Genomic DNA, 21,922 nt, shown 5'->3' with positions numbered 1-21,922 from the left:
AATCACCTTTCAAATTCAGAGGCAATTTACAAGATTTACAGCACTTAATGCAAAGAAATACATTCTGAAAAACATTTACAAATACAATGAAGAGTAAAACATTTAAATAGCAACAAGATACTATTGCACATAAAACAGACCAGGAATACAGTTTCAGTGCAGTTAGAGGACAGAGATTGCTTCTCTCAAATTCAAGAAAGGAAATAAACGCAGGAGAGAAATGAATCAAGGGCACAGGAGACCAGAAGAGTGTGAAGTATATTTGGCTGCTGTCATTTCAGATGCAGTACTCCTTCATGGATTTACCATTGGTCCTTTATGGCTGTCATGTTTTATGTATTTCTCCTTGGAAACTTGACTAAGCGTCTTGTTTTTCTATTAACACCCTTTCTCACACTTAAAAACCAGGGTTGGTAATCTTCAAAAACATTTTTGATATTTCTGCTGAAATTCTCTTTAAGTCCCGACAGCAATCAATAAATGAAATGCTTTGACGGAAAAAAGAAAAACACTCAGTATCTGTATCTGTGGCTGTCGCATGACCGTAATAAGTTTGTCCAATCATTGCATTCAGAAGGAATGCAATGATTGGACAAGCTACCTACCTGTCTGTCTACCTGTCTGTCTGCCTACCTGTCTACCTACCTGTCTGTCTACCTGTCTGTCTGCCTACCTGTCTGCCTACCTGTCTGTCTACCTGTCTACCTACCTGTCTGTCTACCTGTCTGTCTACCTGTCTGCCTACCTGTCTGTCTACCTGTCTACCTACCTGTCTGCCTACCTGTCTGTCTGCCTACCTGTCTACCTGTCTGCCTACCTGTCTGCCTACCTGTACCTACCTGTCTACCTACCTGTCTGCCTACCTGTCTACCTACCTGTCTGTCTACCTGTCTACATACCTACCTGTCTACCTGCCTGTCTACCTGCCTGTCTGTCTACCTGTCTACCTACCTGTCTACCTACCTGTCTGTCTGCCTACCTGTCTGCCTACCTGTCTGTCTGCCTGCCTGTCTGCCTACCTGTCTACCTAACTGTCTACCTACCTGTCTGTCTACCTGTCTACCTACCTGTCTGTCTACCTGTCTGCCTACCTGTCTGCCTACCTACCTGTCTACCTGTCTGCCTACCTGTTTGTCTACCTGTCTACCTGTCTGCCTACCTGTCTGTCTACCTGTCTGTCTACCTGTCTGCCTACCTACCTGTCTACCTGTCTGCCTACCTGTCTGCCTACCTGTCTACCTGTCTGCCTACCTATCTGCCTACCTGTCTACCTACCTGTCTACCTGTCTGCCTACCTATCTGTCTACCTGTCTGCCTACCTGTCTACCTACCTGTCTGTCTACCTGTCTGTCTACCTACCTGTCTACCTGTCTGCCTACCTATCTGTATGCCTACCTGTCTACCTACCTGTCTGTCTGCCTACCTACCTGTCTGCCTACCTATCTGTCTACCTGTCTGCCTACCTGTCTGTCTACCTGTCTGCCTGCCTGTCTACCTACCTGTCTGCCTACCTGTGTGTCTACCTGTCTGTCTACCTGTCTACCTGTCTGTCTACCTGTCTGTCTACCTGTCTGCCTACCTGTCTACCTACCTGTCTGCCTACCTGTGTGTCTACCTGTCTGTCTACCTGTCTACCTGTCTGTCTACCTGTCTGCCTACCTGTCTACCTACCTGTCTGACTAGCTGTGTGTCTACCTGTCTGTCTACCTGTCTACCTGTCTACCTGTCTGTCTACCTGTCTGTCTACCTGTCTGCCTACCTGTCTGCCTACCTGTCTGTCTACCTGTCTACCTACCTGTCTGCCTACCTGTGTGTCTACCTGTCTGTCTACCTGTCTACCTGTCTGTCTACCTGTCTGTCTACCTGTCTGCCTACCTGTCTGTCTACCTGTCTGCCTACCTGTCTGTCTACCTGTCTACCTACCTGTCTGCCTACCTGTCTGCCTACCTGTCTCTGTGTATTGTGCTATTGTGCACTCGTTGCTCGTCACCAGAGTCATCCACAAGCTTTTTATCTGAACAGCTGTGAGTACTAACAATAGCCATGTTTGTTTACGTTCATTATGGTTATTTTAGGGGAATGTCTTAGGAGGGAGGTCTGAAGGGACGGGCTGTCAGTTCTTGCTATATTTAGTGATTTGGAGAGCTAATGCTGGTAGCTACATTCATTTGAAAATAGTTGGCAGCAATGAACTAAGTTTTATCTTTATTTTTTAAATCTTGCGTACTCTAGCTAGTTTCAAGATTACCAACGCTTCCTTTAAGTGGATGTTGCCCAGTATAACAGCTCCACCATCAGAGGTCAAAGATCAGCTCAAGGATGATGGTATCAAACTGCCAAAGATGCAAACTTACATGTATACTCATGCTCTGTGTTCTATGCAGGTTTCCATACTTTGATTACTGTAAAAAAACACAAATGAAACGGAGATGAATTGGAGCCGACCAGCTGCTGCTCCCTAACAGCGACTACACACTGTGCTTATTTCAGGGTGGACTATCACATTGGGTCTTGTTCAGAGATACTATGACTTTACTTACTGGAAGAGAATTGTGGATCTCAGCGAGTCCTAAGATTTAAACTGACAGCCAGCTGATATATTTTAACTCTATTCTCAGTTTTAACCGTGTGAAGGGGGCTAATGCCTGGAGCAGTGTTATTTGAATCGCGGCAGCTGGTCGACATTTTCCTCATAATTTAAGTCTTCATTTCACAGTAAAGTGAAAATCCTGCTTTGAGCTGTGACTTTCAGATGTGGCTGAGTGTGTCGTACACTACAGAAATGAAAGCCTCACCTCCACAGACCTGTAGTTACTTCAACTGTCAGAGAAACGGAGTGTTCAGTGGGGTGACATATATGTGTGTCAGTATCTGAAATAAAGATGTCTTCCATGTTATTAAGAACGAAACCTCTCACCTCCCACTCTTGATCTTTGAATCTGTCTGTTGTCTCCAGCTCCATATTGAATCTACCTCCTGTAATATGAAGTGTCTGAAACCTCGTGATGAAGCTCTCAACCCTGGCTGAATTAGAAGCACGATAAAATAACACAGTTTTTAATAACTTTTAATTAAATCCTCTTTCTTGTCGTTGAATGTGACTGACCTGTCTGTTAAGCGTGTAACAGTGGAGATAATGATTTGAGTGGCCTGAAGGGAAGATCTTATTTTCCATCTCTGTCTGTCTCAGTCCCACCTTTTCTCTCTCTCTGCTTCTCCCTACCTCGCCTTTATATTCTCATACTAACATTCATTTACTGCCAGTCCATGAATGATGGTTGCCTAGCAACCGTGCCTGGCTCGGCCTAATCGGGGGCTAGAAAGATTCAAGTGAATATGTGTGTGTGTGTGTGTGTGTGTGTGTGTGTGTGTGTGTGTGTGTGTCTGTATTATTCCAGGAAGAGGCAAGACCGCTCAGTTGCAGTTAATATCGAGACTGCTCTTTTTTTTATTTCCTGTCTGCCATCTGAATGAAGGTTAATGTCTACAATGATTAGTTTGGAGAGCTTCTTTTTGTGATTTTCAGATGGTGTTCTTACCTGGTTCAAAGTAATAATCCATGATGTGTAATGCTTAACTATAGTAGGTCTTTTGTCTTTCATGATATGGATGTAACCCAAAAGGAATCCAACCTACAGTATTTCACAGGACGTTTCTCATCTACACAGCCCTGTTGGATTCATTTACCCTCAGCTGTTTGTCTGAAACAAAAAGAACAACTGACAAGTTTGCATGAGCAGTGACATGGATGAACAAAGAAAAGAGCACCACCATGAAAATGTACAATGTATTCATGAGAATCCACCCTTACATTACAGCTTTGGACACAGTGTGATTAGTCAAGCACAAAGACAATAGAGAGCTGCAGCTATTAATTGATTAGTTGAAAATTAGTCAACAACTATTTTATAAATCAATTAATTGTTAAAATATTTGAGCAAAAATGCGGGATATGTGTTGCTCTTCTTGGTCCTACATTACAATAAATAGATTATGTTGATGTTTGGACTGTTACCCGTACAAAGTCTGACATGTCAATTGGATTCCATGATGTGCATTTTTTATCTGATGTTTTACAGACCAAATGATTAATCAAGAAAATGATCAGCAGATTAATCGACAAGGAAAGTAACTAAGTTGTAGCCATAGACTTGGTAAAATAAGTAGACGTAGCCACCGTGACGTCACATATTGGTTCGTTGACTACCATTTTGAACCCTGAAGTTTGGCATTTTGGTCGTCGCCATCTTGTTTCTTTGGAGCCAGAAGTGACCATATTTAGACAAGAGGATGTAGCTGTGGAAGAGCAAGGCTACCGTAAGCATAGCACTCGCTAAGTTCCAGCTAACGCTACCTTGGTACCCTGTAATTCAAGTTAACTGTGCTATTAATTGTGATGCTAATTTTGGCTAGTGAAAATAGTGTTTTAGTCTCGTTAGTCCTTTAGCACAGCCGAATAAGACATTTTCAGAAGTCCAAAATGCTACATTTAACTTTGATGAACTGTGAAAGGGTGAGTCTGAGGGAGAGTAACCACAAGTAACTGCACTGGCACCATAGTCATGATCAGCGTAGTTCTTATGGAAAGACATAAAAACAAGAACGGACAATGTAACATCTACTGTTCAATGACAACTGGGCAAACTCATTCATGAAATACAGAAACAAGTGTGGATTTCTCCTGACTACAATCAAGAACGGATTCAGAATTTTACCGCTGTAGCTTTCATATTGAAATTCAGTCATCAACCACACCTGTGTGAAGAGTGTGAGAGCCAAAGCTTTTTCCCTTCTCGGGACATGAGTCAGTCATCACTCGTCTTCATCGGGGGTTTCCCCTCTGTTGTTCTTTTCGGCCATTGACAGAAATGTCCCCCCCCCCCCCCCCCAAAGGAAAAGCTGATTGTTATTATTTTTCCATTGGTATAAAGTGTTTTTGAATAGCGATAATGTTGCATTAGCACAATGTGTTGTTGAGTGACCTTGTCACCTCCGTTCTTTAAATGTCTTACTCCGCATTTTCCTTAAGTGCATTTCAATTTTGCCAAGTAAACACTTTTTATTATCCTGAGCCTTGCAGTTTTATCATATAATACATACTGTTATAATAATAATAATAATATAACATATAATGTAATCAGTAGTTTTGTTGTAAAACACGGTAAAGTTTTTGATTGTTACGTATTTTTCTCATTTAACAATGCATCGTCGATAGCTCGGCTGAACTAAGAGTTAAAGCTCTCTGGAGAATTATCACAGTTGGATATTTCGACTGACTAATATGACATTTATCGAAGTCCTAACCCAACCAATGCCGAACCGCAGCTATTATTTTTCAGCATTTCTGCGTCAATCCGAAACCTCTTCCCGTGTTCGAGAAATGTCACTCGGTGTTCCATCTAAATACCACAGAAGGCTGCTGCCGGTAACCGGGTTCAGGTAACGCGGTCCCGAGAGGGGCACAGCCGCAGCACACCAGACCACATCCGCTATTACTCGATGCTTACTGAGAGGAAACTCTAAATACTCATCATCAACCGAGTCCCGTCTTCATATTTGCAACAGTAGGTGTCAAAGTTCCCATGCTGAAGGTGTCGGCAATCACTTTTTGTATAGCTTTTGTTTTCCTGAGAAATAGACAGAATATCACTGATGACTGACTCATCACGAGACACCGATTCAGACTGAAGTGATTTACACAGAAAGAAGGATCACACACCAAAATACACCATGAAATATCCTCCTCCTATTTGTCCAGAACTACTTAAAAGTGGCAGTCATGAAGATTTTCATTTAAAGTCTCTATCTGTAGCCAAAGGAAGAAACACAGCAGTGAGGGGCTAATGGCCCTCTGATTAAAGTATTGCAGTATTTATATATACAGTAGTACAAACTGGGTGTCACTGGACAACGTTCCTGGGGAAAAAATGTACAATGACCACTCAATACATCAAGAATCATGAACATCACATCATGGCACCAAAGGCCTAAATATCAGCATGAAAACATAAACATTTGATAAAGAAAGAATGCTTTGAAAATAGTTTAAAATGCAGATCGACATAATGAAGAAAAGCTGCCACACCAAGATAAATGTTTAGAATATGTAGTTCTGAACTGGTTGGAGCTTCACATGTATGTCTTCAAGAAACAGTATCGACTGTCAAGACTCCGTCATCAAAAGATCACTTAATAAAATACTAGTGTAATCCATTTGGGATGAGTACAAAACAAACGGTACATCAGAAAATATCTCCTCACATTACATTGAGAAGAAGCTCACTAATGTACTCCATTGTAGTAAAACCATAATGGAGCTATGCACTCAATGCTGAACACTTGAAGCTTGTGTATCAACAGAAAGACTCTAACCTCTCAATAGAAATGCTAAATCCTCCAGAGCAGAAGTCTTTCAACAGAAACGGCTGCTTTGTTGCTTCATGGTTTATATTAACATGCATGTTGATGTGACATTAACATGTTAACGGTAAGGAACATTCTGCATAAGACGCCCTTCACTGTTATTTGATTGTATACAGATTGATTTTAGGCATGTTGACATTTTTTATTCCATTTGATATGAGGTTTATTCTCTCTGGAGACGGTTGTTTTGAGAGACGGCGATGCACAATGGACCATCATGACACAGGTGTGACCGTCACACCGTCTGGTCACTCTATATCCAGCAGTACATCAGCTCTCTGAAGAATCATTGAGGCCGTGGATGCAGGAGGAAATAAAGCAGTGCTCGTATTTGGTCAAAATGTCTCCTCCAGATAAAAGGATGGAGCAACTTCTGCAGAGTGCAGAAAATGGAGTTTAGTGTCTCTACTGATGTATTTACACGCGAGCGGGAATTTATGTTAAATGACTTCTGATCCCGTCTTCTGCCTGACCTGTATCGCCTGTTGCCACGGTTACTATCAGATTTCATTATTAGTGAATCCCGGGCTGCTGCACACCGTGCAAAACCTGTGAAGCAAAGGCAGACTGTTCCAGAGCCCAGCTCGGTCTGTTACATAAACATGTTATGTAGCTCAGATACTGTTTCAGCACACCTTCTGTTCACTCCAATATGGAATCTAAGACACCGACCTGAATGTGGGGCAGAGTGGGAGCAAAGTGTCAATGACACTTAAAGCAGCATCGGAGATGTTATCATCTCGTTAACACACATTTAAAGGTATAATATGTAACTTTTCTGCATTAAAATGTCTAAAAATGACTAGACCTATCTTTTATTAACTGTTGAGTTGCGTACTTACATTATCCCAAATGTTTCCAACAATTCTCATCCATCCATCCAACGCTATCTTCTTCCTCTCCCGGGTTGGGTTGCAACAATTTTGAACCTTTTAAATCTCTCATTTGAATCAAGGCAACGGTCTGTTTCATCTGGTCATCGTTGTGGTTGTCTGCCAGAAGCCGTCATGAATTGACTTTATCCACTTTTTTAAAGTACACTTTTTAAATCTTGGTGGTTTTCAACTATGTTTTACCCGGATGATTGTAGTCAGCAATCAAGCTGAGCCAACGTTAGCGGCAGCTCGACTCACAGCCCACCGAGAAGTCCTGGTTCCACATTTGACTGGTGAAGTCTCAATACTACTTGGTACTGGGTTATTGTAAGCGATACCTTATTGAGGACCGGTACCCAGCCCTTGACTGCAATGATGGCAAAATTGTTGACGACAACAACTCCCATGAACCCATGCTAGTTCATGACGTCACTAAACTCCGTCTTTGTTAATGTTTTGATTGAGAGGCCCGGCAGAAAATTCTATATTTTATAATTAGTCTGATAGGAACTAAAGGCTGTGTTGCTCTCCACCAACTCCCAAGAGAAATATCTGGCCTTTAGCTGCTAATTACACCACTCTGTTCACCAGCTACTTCCATTTATGAAGTTGTTCTGGTAGTGATGCTTAGACACGGAGCAGCAGACAGTCAGCAGTCATGTTTTCACTCTCCTACCAACTCCTGAGAAACATATATGTGTCTCTTTAACTGCTGCTGCTGTGAAAACGAGGATCCATCCATTGACTTCCACTATTCCTGGGCCGGGTCGCGGGGTTACGATTCCTGAGGGGAACTGTAGACTGGATGGGTTTGTTACTACGAGTGACGCTGTGTATCTGGCTACATGATGCGTATCATGATACAGGGGTTATGATTCAACGTATTGCGATACTTTTATTGTGAGATATATTAATATGCAATTGGTTCAAATACTGCCTAATTGACATTATTGCCTGAATCACATAAGATTTGTTTTATTCATGTGTTTGACTGCATAAAGAATTCAAATTGAAACAGGAAAGCAAGACCTAATCAAAAAGGGTGTTTATGTGACTTTTGGATGGTCTGTACACTTTGTTAGTAATGCTGTTAGTGTAACACTGAACAATACTTGTATTCTGTTCAAGTCACCATCCTTAAAACAACGCTCATCCGGAGCAACATGTAGAAACATTGAGGTAGATGTGGTACGCATAGGGGCTGTGAATGTGATCTCTGTGCAGAATTACACTCAGGCATCCAGCTAGGATCTCTACCAAACAAGCAGAAGTCACGGCAATAACAATAGTAGAAAACAGGGAAGAACAGCAAAGTTAAAAGAAAACAGGGTGAGACAAGGCAGTCAGAATCAGGAGAGAGTACTGGCGCTGCTTTAGTGGTTTCACGGGTGTCGGTTAGTGAACACTCGGCTCAGATGCTGCTTCAAAGAGACACAAGATGAAGGTCATGTGTTCAACTCAGAACCTGAGAGACGGGGTGGAACTAGCTACACATTTCCTGTCACAAGACAAAAAGGTGCATGTTGTTGCTTTAAAGTGGACCAAGAAGGACCCAGGAGGAAAAACTGTTCACCTTTGGTTTTAAACGTCAGTTTATTTTGATTTTTTAACCCATATTGCTGCAGTTGATGTTTTTTCTGTAACTTTGCATGTCATCCTGTATTGTAACATTTCTGTTCATAATCTACAAGAAATAATGGCACCAAAGGGCCGATGAAAGGCCAAGTGGAACAAAGGGAAGCCGATGAACGACGTGGACTGTAGTAGATAAAGACATGCTCATCAAACTCCAAATGACACCTCGTATTTTCTTTCATTGACTAACTCTCATTATCGTTTTTGCACAGATGCAGCAGATGGTGAACTCTGATTCTCGGTTCACCAGCAGCCAGCAGCCAATCGAGGCTGCTCTCGGACCCAGGAGCCAATCAGGCATGAGCCAGCAAAGCCAGTTGTCCACCATCAACCAATCCCAGCTGGGGCTGAGTGGGAACTCTGTTACCCACAACTCCCCCTCACCCCCTGGAAGTAAATCCGCCACACCATCTCCCTCCAGTTCAGCACACGAGGACGACAATGATGACGGACTCAGGGTAAAAAAAAAAAAAAAAAAAAAAAAAAGAATATACACACACACAACCACTCACAGACAGACACTCTCCTATGAGTCACTGAGTCATATCTGGCTGGGCTGTAGCAAGCATTTGGTCCTGCTGTGTGTGTGTGTGTGTGTGTGTGTGTGTGTGTGTGTGTGTGTGTGTGTGTGTGTGTGTGTGTGTGTGTGTGTGTGTGTGTGTGTGTGTGTGTGTGTGTGTGTGTAGACAGTGGATAGTTCTTATGATAATGTTATGTGTCATAATAGAGCCGTTCTCCCTGCATATCAACTAGATGGAAATCAGCTCCCTCACCATTCGGTCTCTCACACTGAAACCAAAGTGACTGTTCATATTCTGGGGAAATGAAAGCATTACTGTACTGCTGAATGATATCTACCCACTGTATCATTCTCACTGGTGACGTATAGAGGGATGGCTTGTATATGGGCACCATCACAAGCAGGTATCCAGGTAGTGTTTGCTTTAGCAGGAACACAACATGGACATTGCTGCTTATACCTTTACAAAATACTCCCACACATCTAAACTATGGCTGCTTCTGTGAACTTACACGACATGTAGTATTACTCACGGTGATATACTAGCCTCTGGATTTTAGTAATCATTACAAAATTCTATATTTGTGTATGGCACCTTTCAAACATTGCTCATTTAAAGGCCTATTTATTCAGCTTATCTCTATAAGTGATGGGATCCGACATGAACACACATGAGCCAAAGTTATCTCACGCGAGACGTTTCTGTATTTGTCTTCTCGTTGCTCTGAAGTGGGGGAAAAGGTTACGTCACATATTTTCACCATTATTTTCACCAGAATTTACCATTACTTTTTCAATCAAAGTCTGGCCCCAGGCTACCAGCCGGGCTACTGTCAATCCAGTCTGATCACACCACACCCACACAGTCCTGATGAAGAGGAGAAGCTAACGTTTAGACTGTTATCTAAGTGAATGTTGAATGATGTGGAGAAAAAGTCCAGATTTGAAACAAAGTTTTCAGAAGCTTTAAGCTTTAGCTCACCATTTCAAATAAGAAACCTGTTTCAAGTCAACTTGTGTGTTGCTCCTCCACTGAGTGTAACACCTTTGTTTGAAAGGTGCTGTTGTCACGGACATCAGAAAGAACAATGCAATGAGGTCTAGTTGTCAACAATGGCAACAGTGTTCCCATTCACGTGTCAGTCTTCATCTTCACTTTGTTGAGTTTCTTCATCAGTGAACTCCGGCTCCTAAAACTGTGTTCTTCTTGATATCGAGTTGTTAATAAAGGTCAACAAATACACAATGTCTTTTATACTCGGATGTCCGAGCTGCGCTGTAGTTCATATCTCTGAAGCACGAGTGGGTGGAAACCAAGCTGCTGTCGCTGGGCACAGTGAAACAGTGCACTGGTAAGAATAGTCGACACATTATCCCCATGACTAGTACATAGAAAGGTGAAAATCAGGAGACTGTGCATGTCGCAGTCATCCAGGACATGGATATCTAGCTGTAGTGAGTCAAAGGAGGCTGAGTCAACTCTTTTATTTTCCAGGTCTCTTATTTCTGAGAACACAGTTTCCTGTTAAGAATGGTGTCAATTTGTACTCATTTCAGGGGAAATAGGGACAAAGAAAACGTCATTCTTCATATTTACTGAATGGTATGCTTGTGTGGAGACATATATGCATTACTGCTTGGTCAGCTGAACGGCTGTGCACTTAAAGATTATCTTTAATAATTGGGATTCATTAATTGATAATTAAGTGCACCGGTTGAACATTGACCTCTATTTTATCTGTAATTAGCGCCTAATCACACGTTTCCTCAGAGAAAACATCCTATGAAACTATCATGAAATGACTTTCCCTTCACCCTCTCTTTTGGTGCGTGTCACTAATAAACTACATACATGTTGACTGCATTGACTTTGCATTTGATTGTGCCTATAGTATTATTAATATAGCAGTCCTCTGGCTGAAAGAATGTCAGGGTGGGGACCGACAGATGTAGACACTGTTTGTGTTTCGTCTTGATGGTTCTGCTGACTGCTGAGGAGTTTCCCATCTCTGAACTCTGTGGTTGAGTCAGAGCTCGACATCAAACAAGAACGCTTGAGTTCACATGTCAGTCATGTGAGAGTCTCTGTCTATGTTTGTTTGTCCTTTGATTTTCTTCACAACCGCTCATCCGATCGACTTCACACTTGGTTTGTGTATCACTGAGGACCCAAGGAAGTGTGAGCTCTTGAGATCTCTGGGACATATTTATGAGTAGTGCCCCAGTACACACTGAGTAGTGTATTGAGAGGGAACCCCTATTTACTGTTACACCAGCGAACGGCATGCTGGGTACAGCGAGCTCGCCCGCGCTCGCTACAATATGCTCTCCTTTGCTTGCTACGATATTTTTTGTTACACCGCCAAACGGCATGCTGGGTACAGCTCGCTGTCCGCCATTGTTAACATGTCAGGTTAATGATGACTCTTAAAAGAAATATGATGTTTTATAGATGTCATTTACTTCACATACCACCGTCTTAGTTTGATTATACATTTGTGCTCCAGAACTAAAGCCCTCTGTCCATCCATGTCTTCATCCTGACCGTCCCCGTGTCCTACTCAACGGCCTTCTTCTCCTCTCAGCTTGTCAGTGGAGCAGAGAAGAGGCCAGCAACAGTGGATATCTCCAAGAAACCCAAAACACCAAAGAAGAAGAAGCGAAAGGACCCCAATGAGCCAGTGAAGCCAGTGTCCGCCTACGCCTTGTTCTTCAGGGACACCCAAGCCAACATCAAGGCCCAGAACCCCAACGCCACCTTCGGGGAGGTGTCAAAGATCGTGGCCTCCATGTGGGACGGGCTGGGAGAGGAAGAGAAACAGGTAGGTCCTCCATCTTTAAGTTAGCGTGTCCGTGTGCCTCTCTGCTAGCCCATCACTCTTATAGTAGTTGCTACACTGTCTTTTTGACAGGAACCTACAGTTCTGCAGGGAAACCTGAGCTCTAGCAAGACAACTGAGACTACCAATCACTGCATCTCGCAAAAAAGCCAATAGTGGCGTGGGAACTGAATTTTTAAAAGATTCAGAGAATAGTTGTCGGTGCCCTGGGAAGTCCTCATTGTGGTTATGTGTTGTTAGATAACTGTGTAAGCTGAGGGAGATACTGTGAGCCCCATGATGGCTACACCTGAGATGATTTAATCCATTAAATCATTTGATGCAGAAAAATTTGTTTTCAAATGCTGTATAACTGAGATACAGATGTAAAGTCCAGTAGCTGGTTGAGAATTCAAATGTTTGTGTTTCAGTCGTACAAGAAGAGGACAGAGACGGCCAAGAAGGAGTATCTGAAGCAACTGGCAGCCTACAGAGCCAGTCTGGTCTCACAGGTACTCCACACACACTGAGATAATCAGAGTTCTTGGCATTTAACTCGTGCCTTAAAGGGATAGCTTAGCTTTTTTTAGGTGTGTTTGTATGAGGTTCTTCTCCATAGTCAGTGTTTTACTACAGTAGATGGAGTTTATAGAAACAGACAGGAGCACCAGCACGGGAGCAAAGCAATGTACTGCTGTGGACGTATTTTAGACACCTGAAAACATCATTATCAGTTATAGTTTTCTCTGCATTGAGAATATTTTCACCTCTTTACCTCTTTACTGCCACACAGCCTTTTCTGATGGGGGTCTGAAGTGATATATCTCTTCAAAGTCACCAGACTCCTTTGACAAAAACAGTAGTTTTATCTCGCAGAACACAGGAGTTGCTGGTTGTTTGTGTTAATGTGTGACTTTGGTGAATCCAAACTAACCATTTAAAACACCAAAGTCACACAATAACACAAACTAACTGACTGATGGAGGCAGCAGTGGATAACAGCTTCAGTTCTCCATCAGAAAGGCTGTGTGACAGCAACGTAGAGAGGTGAAGATATTCTAGATATAGCATGAACTATAACTGATGGTTTTAGGTGTCTAAAATACGTTCACAGCAGAATAATACTCTGCTCCTGTCTGTTTCTACAAACCTCATCTACTGTCGTAAAACACAGACTATGGAGAAGAACCTCACTTAAAAACACAAAGTATCCCTTTAAGGCACTAAATGGGTCAGTGTGTACCCTGCTAACTGTTTCCTTTTTCTTGTTCTCCAGAGTTACAATGATCCATCTGAAATGAAGCCGCCCCACTCTTCCTCCACACCTCCCTCTTCCTCTACCTCAATGTTTACAACCAAACCCTCGGTCTACCCTGGTCACCCGGGCCAGCACCATTCCTCCGGCTCACTGGGCCACCCTCACCCCCACCCTCACCCTCCCCATCCCCATCAGCACCCGAGCATGTACATGGCGTACCCTCACCCGTCGCACCCTTCCCACGCCTCGAGCCCTGGCCTCAGCCCGCACCTGCCCCCTCCCCACACTCAGCTCCACCCCCAGCTCCAGGCTCTGTCCTCAAGAGGGACCATCCCACGGCCCAGCGTCCCGCACCAGGGAGTTCTGTCCCTCGGCGGCATGGCGGCGACGTCCCCCCCTCCTCTCCAGGTCAGCCCTCCCCTCCACAGCCAGGCACACCTGGGGGGGCTGCACAGTCCACACCACCACCAGCACCACCACCAGCACCACCAGCACCAGCAGCTCAGTGGACACGCTCTGGGAATGACGCACTCGCCCGGCATCACACAGGTCAGTCTCACACTGAACGTACATCTTTATTGTTTGTTGATTGATAGTAGTCAGTAGGTTGGACATGATAATAATATGATAAATAACATGAAAAGACCAAACCAATAATGTGTTAGTCCGTCTCTAAATACTTTCAGACTTCGCATCTTTACTTTGACAACTGGACACTGCGTTATTCAGGAAAGGTTACGCAAACAGAAGGAAACAGTGCATTTATTGGGGACTATTTTCTGCTGCGGATTAATCCACATTTGGTGCTCTAGTGAGTATCTGTGGCAACATGACTGTGTGTGTGTGTGTGTGTGTGTGTGTGTGTGTGTGTGTGTGTGTGTGTGTGTGTGTGTGTGTGTGTGACATTTGGTCAAAATGAACAATAAACAACAGTGTGTGGTAATGAAGGAACATGACACCCAGGGCAACAGATGATGAGTTTTTAATGGACAACAATGGAGCTCAATGACACAGAGGAAGAAGATGCATCAGGCTTTGATTCACACACAATCCGTTTTGGGTTTTAGTGTTTCCTGGGATTTGTTTGATCAATCTTGTCACCAGTCGTATCTCCCACAGTGGTTGTTGAAGTGACATGAAATGTAATGCAGACCATCAAATTATTCTGTATTGGATTTTCCACCATTTCTAGTTTTTCTTCTGACATTTTTAATTAAAAATCAAGGAGCAAGCAGTTAATATATATATATATATATATATATATATATATACATTAGGGCTGGGCAAGTTATCGCGTTATTATCGTGTTAACGCATTCATTAATTAACACCGACAATTATTTTATCGCGCATTAACACAGTTTTCTTTTAATTATTATTATTTAGAAAGTCCGTTGCTCACTGGCTCAGACTAAAAAGTCCCCTGCACAGTGAATCCCAGTGGTGTACTTCACCTCACTCTAACAGGGACACTACTGAACATAGACTGAACATAGGGCTGCTCCCTGATGGTACCTGTTCAGAAATAAACAGAAACAGATTTATAAATGTTAACTTGCTGTTGCTTGGAAGGTTCCTGTTCTAATGTTCTGATCGTGGCTCTGGACTCTGAGGGTAACTTGTTTTTCTATAACAAACTAATCCCGATTAATCGCAGAAACTCATGCGATTAATCGCGATTAAAATTGTAATCGTTGCCCAGCACTAATATATATATATATATTTATATATATATATATTAGTGTCATCTGCTCTATACCAATCCATTCTATATATGTATTGTATGCAGTATGTACTGATGGCAACAGTGTACTGTTTTTGCAGCTTAATGAGGAATCCACATACGTTACTGTTTTTTCACTAATGAAATGACTCGCTGTGCCGTAGTTTGTCAGTGAAAGAGACAACTAGATGTTCTAGGATTTCTAGTGATGTTTATATCATTAATTACCTTTTCCTCTCTGCATTGCATGATGTCCATCAACAGCTCACTCAAAAATCAGCCATCAGCCATATGTTCTTTTGAGTATGGCTCATTTTAAATGTGACTTTAGTTTGTAATCGGGACACATCTATTGTTTCCTCTATGGACCATCAAACCTGTTCTTACACCAGTCAGCTTTCCTATTTCCTCGAGGTAACAGCATCTGGCTGATTTAAAAGCTGCAGAGAGGTGAATGAAGATAGATGAATATATCAGCAGAGGAGACACACACACACACACACACACACACACACACACACACACACACTCACAGTGGAGATGGGATGGGTGCTAGAGAGGGAGAGGGTGCATCAGCATTTCCTTGAGGACTGCAGCACCGAACAGACTTGAACATAACTCCATTAATCCTGATTATCATCCAGTCGTCTCCAACTATGCTGTTGGATTAGTTGACCTCTGTTTCTCTCTGTGTGATAACATCAGACCGGTAGGAATAGTTTGGACGTTACACGGAGACATTTAAGATTCATAGAAATCCGTTTTTGGGTGAATTTCTGGTGGGACCTGTTTCTACTACCTATCTGTTTCTCTGCGTGTATCTGTCGCTGTCTCCCTGTCTCTCATGTAATGAGTCAGTAGGGCTGTTGATATTCACTCTATCACAACAGGAGGAAGAGGCTGTGATCTGAATGTGAGTTCAGTCCGATGTGTCTCCTCCAGATAGATAAAAATGGGCTGATGGATTGCAGCTCAGTCTCATTTTATCCCTGGTTTTAAAGTGCACTTTTAAATCCCAACTTCCCATAATCCTCCTCTCTCTCTCTCTCCTCCATTTTTTGCATATTTTTGGCAATAAAAAGAGAGAGCCGACAATAGTGAAAAAAGTGAAGAGAAAAAAAGGAGAGGACACAGTGACAGAGCCCTAAACTTTTTTTTTTCCATGAGGGAAGAGTGAGAAATGATGGGGGAAGGGAGAGAGAGAGACAAAAGAGGCAGATGGGGTCTTTGTGAAGGAGTGAAGGAGAAGAATTTGCTCGACAATGGATGAATAGGTGAGGTAGAGGGGGAGAGGGGGGAGAACCCAACCACCTGCTGTCCTCCTCTTTCTCCTCTTTCACTCACAACACTCAGATTAATTTCCCTTTCAGTCTCTCTCTCTCTCTCTCTCTCTCACACACACACACTCTGTCACTGCACTCCCTCGTTTTTCTCCCTTTCCATCTCTCTCTCCTCCCTCAAGTATCTTATGGTTTGATACCTTTTCCTCCTCTTCTTCCTCTGCCTTCCTCCTCTCCTCTTACCTTTTCATCTCCTCTTCACTCGTCCCCCCCCCCCCCCCCCCCTCTGTAATTACTGCTGATGAACCCATGACTGATGTCTGTCTCCTTTTCACTTGAGTTACATTCAGAATATCTTTAATCAGGAAGCATTGAGCTGTCAATGGATTCTTTGAGGTTCAGGAGGACATGAGCACACCTACTATTACTGCGCTGGCATCTCACAGTCAAACCTGCTCCAGAGCACTGGGATGGATGGAAAGGATTTCACTTTTTAACCACTTTTGCCAAAAATTAAGACCGTATACATGTTGCAAATATAGTCAACATAATTCCATTGAAATGAGGGTTATGAACTAAAATGGGTTTTCAAAGTCTAACACTGTGTTTACATTAATTAGAAGTATTAGTTTATAACTCTTCCTATTGGCAGTGAACTGATGGATGCACACGCAACTATCCCTGGATTACTTTCATAGTGAGGAAAAGTTCAAAACTCCTGGAGTCATTAGGAGCGTCTGTCTTCTCTTTGATTTCTAAGCAGATTATTCGTGATAGATATTAGTGATAAAGATGTCCTTGTAAAATATGTGAGTGAGTCACATATATGAGACGTTAGTGGTGTGCAGGTGTTCTGTCATCAGATCCACACTGACCGTCAGACATTTACTGAACTCAAATAGTTTTATCGGCTCCAGGGGCTGAAATCAATAGTTAGTAAGCACAACATCAGTAAACAAGTCCTTCAGCGAGAATGTTGTCTGTGTCTACAAAGTTATTCTCTTCGGTGCCACCGGGTCGGATTCTGGTGACATCAGATGAAATCATGCAGGTTCATTAGAAACTCCTTCAGCTCAGACTCCAGTAGAGACCGGTCCACCGTGGACAGACCCAGGTCCTCCAGAAGAGACCGGTCAACGGTGGACAGACCCAGATCCTCCAGCAGAGACCGGTCCACCGTGGACAGACCCAGATCCTCCAGCAGAGACCGTCCACCGTGGACAGACCCAGGTCCTCCAGCAGAGACCGGTCCACCGTGGACAGACCCAGATCCGGAGCTCCGGAAGGGAGGAGGAGAGCTCAGCTCCCGGCAGCAGCGTCTCCTCCTCCAGGAGCAGAGCTTCTCCTCTCTGGGAACCAACACAGACACCACGCTGCTGGAGACCCAGGACTTATTGCTGGACCCGCTGGAGGGAAGGGAGGCACGGGAGAACCAGAACCAGGACTGAGAAGGGCAGACTGTCAGACCCTGCTGCAGTAAAATGAGAGGTTTTCTAAAGGGACTCTGGTGCTCAGAATCACTACCACTTTAGTCCACAGGGACCGCCAACATCAACACTAAATGACAGTTCCTCGTAGCTCTTAATAAGATGGACTGTTCTGTGAGACGACGCTCAACAGAACCTCATGGAGCTCCACCTGCTGACCCTGTTGTTGGGCCACGTCAGCAGGCCGAACTACAATGACCAACTTCCAGATGTTTTTAGAACACCAGCATGAACTTTTCGACTCACAGCATTTTTGCCTCACTTCAACCGTCGCCTCACAGTTTGACCTGTTTGACCTGTTTGACCTTGTATTTTTTTGTGTTAATTCCAGGGCTACCACCCCTCCCTCCAGTCTGAATACCAGCAATTAGGAGGAGGTATGCTTAATGGTGGAGCGGTGATGTCATCATCAGTGGACTACCATCAGCTGGGTCGACACACGCCCAGCCACCACCCCTCTCTGGACTGGAGTACCGATTACCATGGCAACGGGTAGGGTATGAGGCTTTCTGAAGAGTAACATCATGTTTTTGCTGACGTCCGTCACACCTTGCTGCAGTGATGCACAGGTGTACCCCAGGACACTGTGGCATCACTGTTGGGTGTGGTTACAGGTACAGCAGCACATTTCTGACCACACCCATCAGTAGGTGCTGAATCAGCAAAACGCTGCTTTTCAGCCTGCTCTTTGAAGGCTCCATGGACTGCAGCTTTTCGTATTTGGTATTTGTAATATTCTAAATTTCTATACCAAATTTTCAAGTGAGTGTTTTCCTCAGAATTATTACCACTACTAAGAAACAAAACTACATGTTGGACAAAGCTTTTATTATTAGTGTCTTGTTTAATGCGCTCCTCTGCATTTTAACCTTTGTCACTTAAAGGTCCAGTGTGAAGGATTTAGTGACATCGAGCCGTGAGGTTGCAGATTGAAACCGTGGCCTTCCTTTAACATAAGAAACACAAAAGGCTCTCGCTAGAACCAGGGTTTGGTTAGTCCGTCTGGGCTACTGTAGAAACATAGCGCTGCAACATGGCGGACTCTGCGGAAGAGGACCAACACCCTGTGTAGATGTGAAGGGCTCATTTTAAGCTAAAGATAACACAACGACTCTTAGTTTCCGAATATTATACACCAATAAAAACAATAGAACAACAGAATCCTGCATACTGTTCCTTTAACAAAGTTTAATGGCTGTTGCCTAAAAGCAAAGGGAGTCTCGCACCCCTCCTCTGGCTACACCCAGTGCTTTCAGCCAGCCCCGTATATGGGAAGTCTGGGACCGACGTCAGATCCAGTAAATACCATCGCACTGGTTCCTGTAACCTCACTTTTACTTTCTCCTCTCCTCCAGCGGCGGCCTGCAGAGGGACAAACCTCTCTATCTGAGCTAATCTCGGGACAAAGTGACGCCAAAACTTCAACCAAGCCCTTCGACTGCCATGGAACCTCGGGCCTCACCTCCACACGAAAACCCTGGCCAACCTAGTCCAGTCTAGTCCAGCCCTAACCCACTGAGGACTCAACCACCAAACATGAGTTCAGCGCTTCAAACTTGAGTCCAAGCAGTAGAATAATGGGACATTTCTGTGTGTAACTACCACGTCTCTTCTGAGGGACAACAGGGCCAGTGTTAAGAACAGGAAGAGGAAAGTCTCACGGCTGGTCTGACATCTGTTATTGGCTGTGTCTTTTTCTACTGACCGTTTACAGCATAAGACATGTTATGCTTTGAATTGAAATTGTGTATACCAGTGAGGAGAGGTGGTGTGCTGTGAACCACGATGATAGGTGTATATACTCCAACCACCCTCACAAAGGGATAATCTGTCTCATTTTCTGTCCGCCCTCAAAACCCAACCCCATATCTAGTTCCTCATTTTGTAAAGACGGTGTTTACCGTCGGTTCCAAAAATCTCTGAAGAGCCATGTGTAAATTGCTGTAACATAAAAGTTTGAGCTGTCGGTTTTAAAGCCAATTGACTTTTCTTTTTTTGACCTAATAGTTGCTGACTCCTTCTGTGACCAAAGTCAAGAGAACACAGCACTCCAGCTGTGGGTCAATAACCAAATACAAGACAAACTGTTCCCCGCTTGTTCTTTAATTATATGAATATGAGGCTATGATATGATGCAGTATGGACTGTGAAGTCCCAACACAGAGCGACGTAACGAGTGATAATGACACTGAACTCGCACCGCTTTACTCGGCTAAATAAAAATAAGAGAACGAGGTGGAAGTGAAGCCGCTTTAACCCGGCGCCGGCTGTGAATAATTGTGTACGATTAAAGAAGTCTCATTGTTCTGTCGCAGCGAGGCTCAGATCTGCAGGGTAGAAATTCATTGTATTTTAGTCCTTGAAATAATGAAATGTCAAACAATTCTTTGTTGGGGGAAAAAAAAAAGAAAGAAACAAAAATAGTCCTTTGTACGATGATGACTCCTCCTCCTGGCATATGTCCGTTGATGATATTGATTCGGATCCAAACTGTGTGTGTGTGTGTGTGTGTGTGTGTGTGTGTGTGTGTGTGTGTGTGTGTGTGTGTGTGTGTGTGTGTGTGTGTGTGTGTGTGTGTGTGTGTGTGAAGTGTTAATGAGAAGGCGGGGTGGTTGATTGGGTTGCATGGTCTCTTTTGTCATCTCTATTTCTCTGTGCACAGAGGCTATTTAAGAAACTATAACTGTTGCTGGGTTGGCTGTGTTTTAATGTTGTTTTTTAAAATCAAATAAAGTTTTGTTTTAGTGTTAATGATGATGATGACGATGATGAGGGACACATTTCTCTCTCTGCTCTGTATCTCTTTGTATTAATGTGTTTTTTTGGCAGATGAAAGGACTCTGGGCAACAACAACCATGAAGATTTTCTTATTTTTAGATTCTAATAATGTGTTTGAGAATAAAGTCAGCGCTGCATTGATGTGCAGTCATTACTCCAAAACCTGCCTCTTTTCCTTCTTTGTTTGTTTGCGAGTGGTTTGTGACAGCAGCTCTAATTAACGCCACATAATAATGTAAACCTGCGACACAGTACACTTTGTGTCCTGGCCTTTGCTTTTATGCAAAGCAGCTCAGCTGTAATTGCAAAACAAATGTCTTTGAAGTTTCAGAAAATATGTGTTCTTAACCTCCTGTTGGCTCAGATCGGATGTTGTCTAAATAGTAACAAAAATAACACTTTTGTTAAAAGCATGTGAGCCGTGTAGCTGTGCTAGAGATGGAGATGTCAGTAGGTCGGTCTAGACTGATTACATTATTACACTGGACCATTATTTATATCCTCCAGAGGAACAATCCGACTGACTTTGGTGATCCTTGATTGCAATTTGGTGGAGAATAATAATGAACAGGATGAGTTGCATAACTATGGTGATCATCTGACTTTTCATTCAGCGACATCATCAGGTCAAAACTTCACCTTGTCCAATACTTTGGTTTATGACCAAATAGCACATGTTAGCATGCTAACACGCTAAAGCAAGACGATGAACATTGTTCGTACCTGCAAAGCATGTTAGCAACCGTTAGCATTTAGCACTTTGCTATGCTGAAGTTCAGCCTCAGAACCGCTAGCACTCAGTGGACTCTTCGTTCACACTACGAGCGACAAGTTGCTAACGGCAAGAATATGTTGGAACTTCATTTTTTAGACAAACAGGAATTGTGGGGTGAGTGAAGGGGACCCGAAGCTGATAAAGTTATTGGTTGAAGCTTCACCACGACATTGGAGCACTGAAAAAAAGTTGACACTAGCTCAACTTTGATTTGTAACACAAGTGTGAACCAGACTGGTCTCATCCATACTTAGCAATACCTACGAAAACATATTGCGGCATAATTTGTAGATATCCCAGGAAATGATTTAGTTATCCACATAATCATGAACGAGGAAGTATAAAGACC

General features: G+C 43.2%; 1 protein-coding gene across 1 annotated transcript in view; it reads left to right on the top strand.

Moving 5' to 3' along the window:
* Positions 1 to 20,960, top strand: part of tox (thymocyte selection-associated high mobility group box) — a 51,786-nt gene extending 30,826 nt beyond the window's left edge. Inside the window, exons 5-10 of the mRNA XM_076079544.1 lie at positions 9,146 to 9,391; positions 12,039 to 12,275; positions 12,704 to 12,784; positions 13,549 to 14,079; positions 18,351 to 18,511; positions 19,375 to 20,960. Of these exons, the coding sequence (XP_075935659.1) occupies positions 9,146 to 9,391; positions 12,039 to 12,275; positions 12,704 to 12,784; positions 13,549 to 14,079; positions 18,351 to 18,511; positions 19,375 to 19,414 (1,296 nt within the window). The 3' untranslated portion in view covers positions 19,415 to 20,960. The remainder of the gene's footprint in view (positions 1 to 9,145; positions 9,392 to 12,038; positions 12,276 to 12,703; positions 12,785 to 13,548; positions 14,080 to 18,350; positions 18,512 to 19,374) is intronic.
* Positions 20,961 to 21,922: the final 962 nt, after the last annotated feature.

Source organism: Anarhichas minor, unplaced genomic scaffold (assembly GCF_050575085.1).
Source record: "Anarhichas minor isolate MPS153535 unplaced genomic scaffold, ASM5057508v1 ptg000006l, whole genome shotgun sequence".
Classification (NCBI taxonomy): domain Eukaryota; kingdom Metazoa; phylum Chordata; class Actinopteri; order Perciformes; family Anarhichadidae; genus Anarhichas; species Anarhichas minor.
The sequence above is the reverse complement of the archived record's forward strand: the minus strand, read 5'-3'. Positions and strand labels throughout refer to the sequence as shown.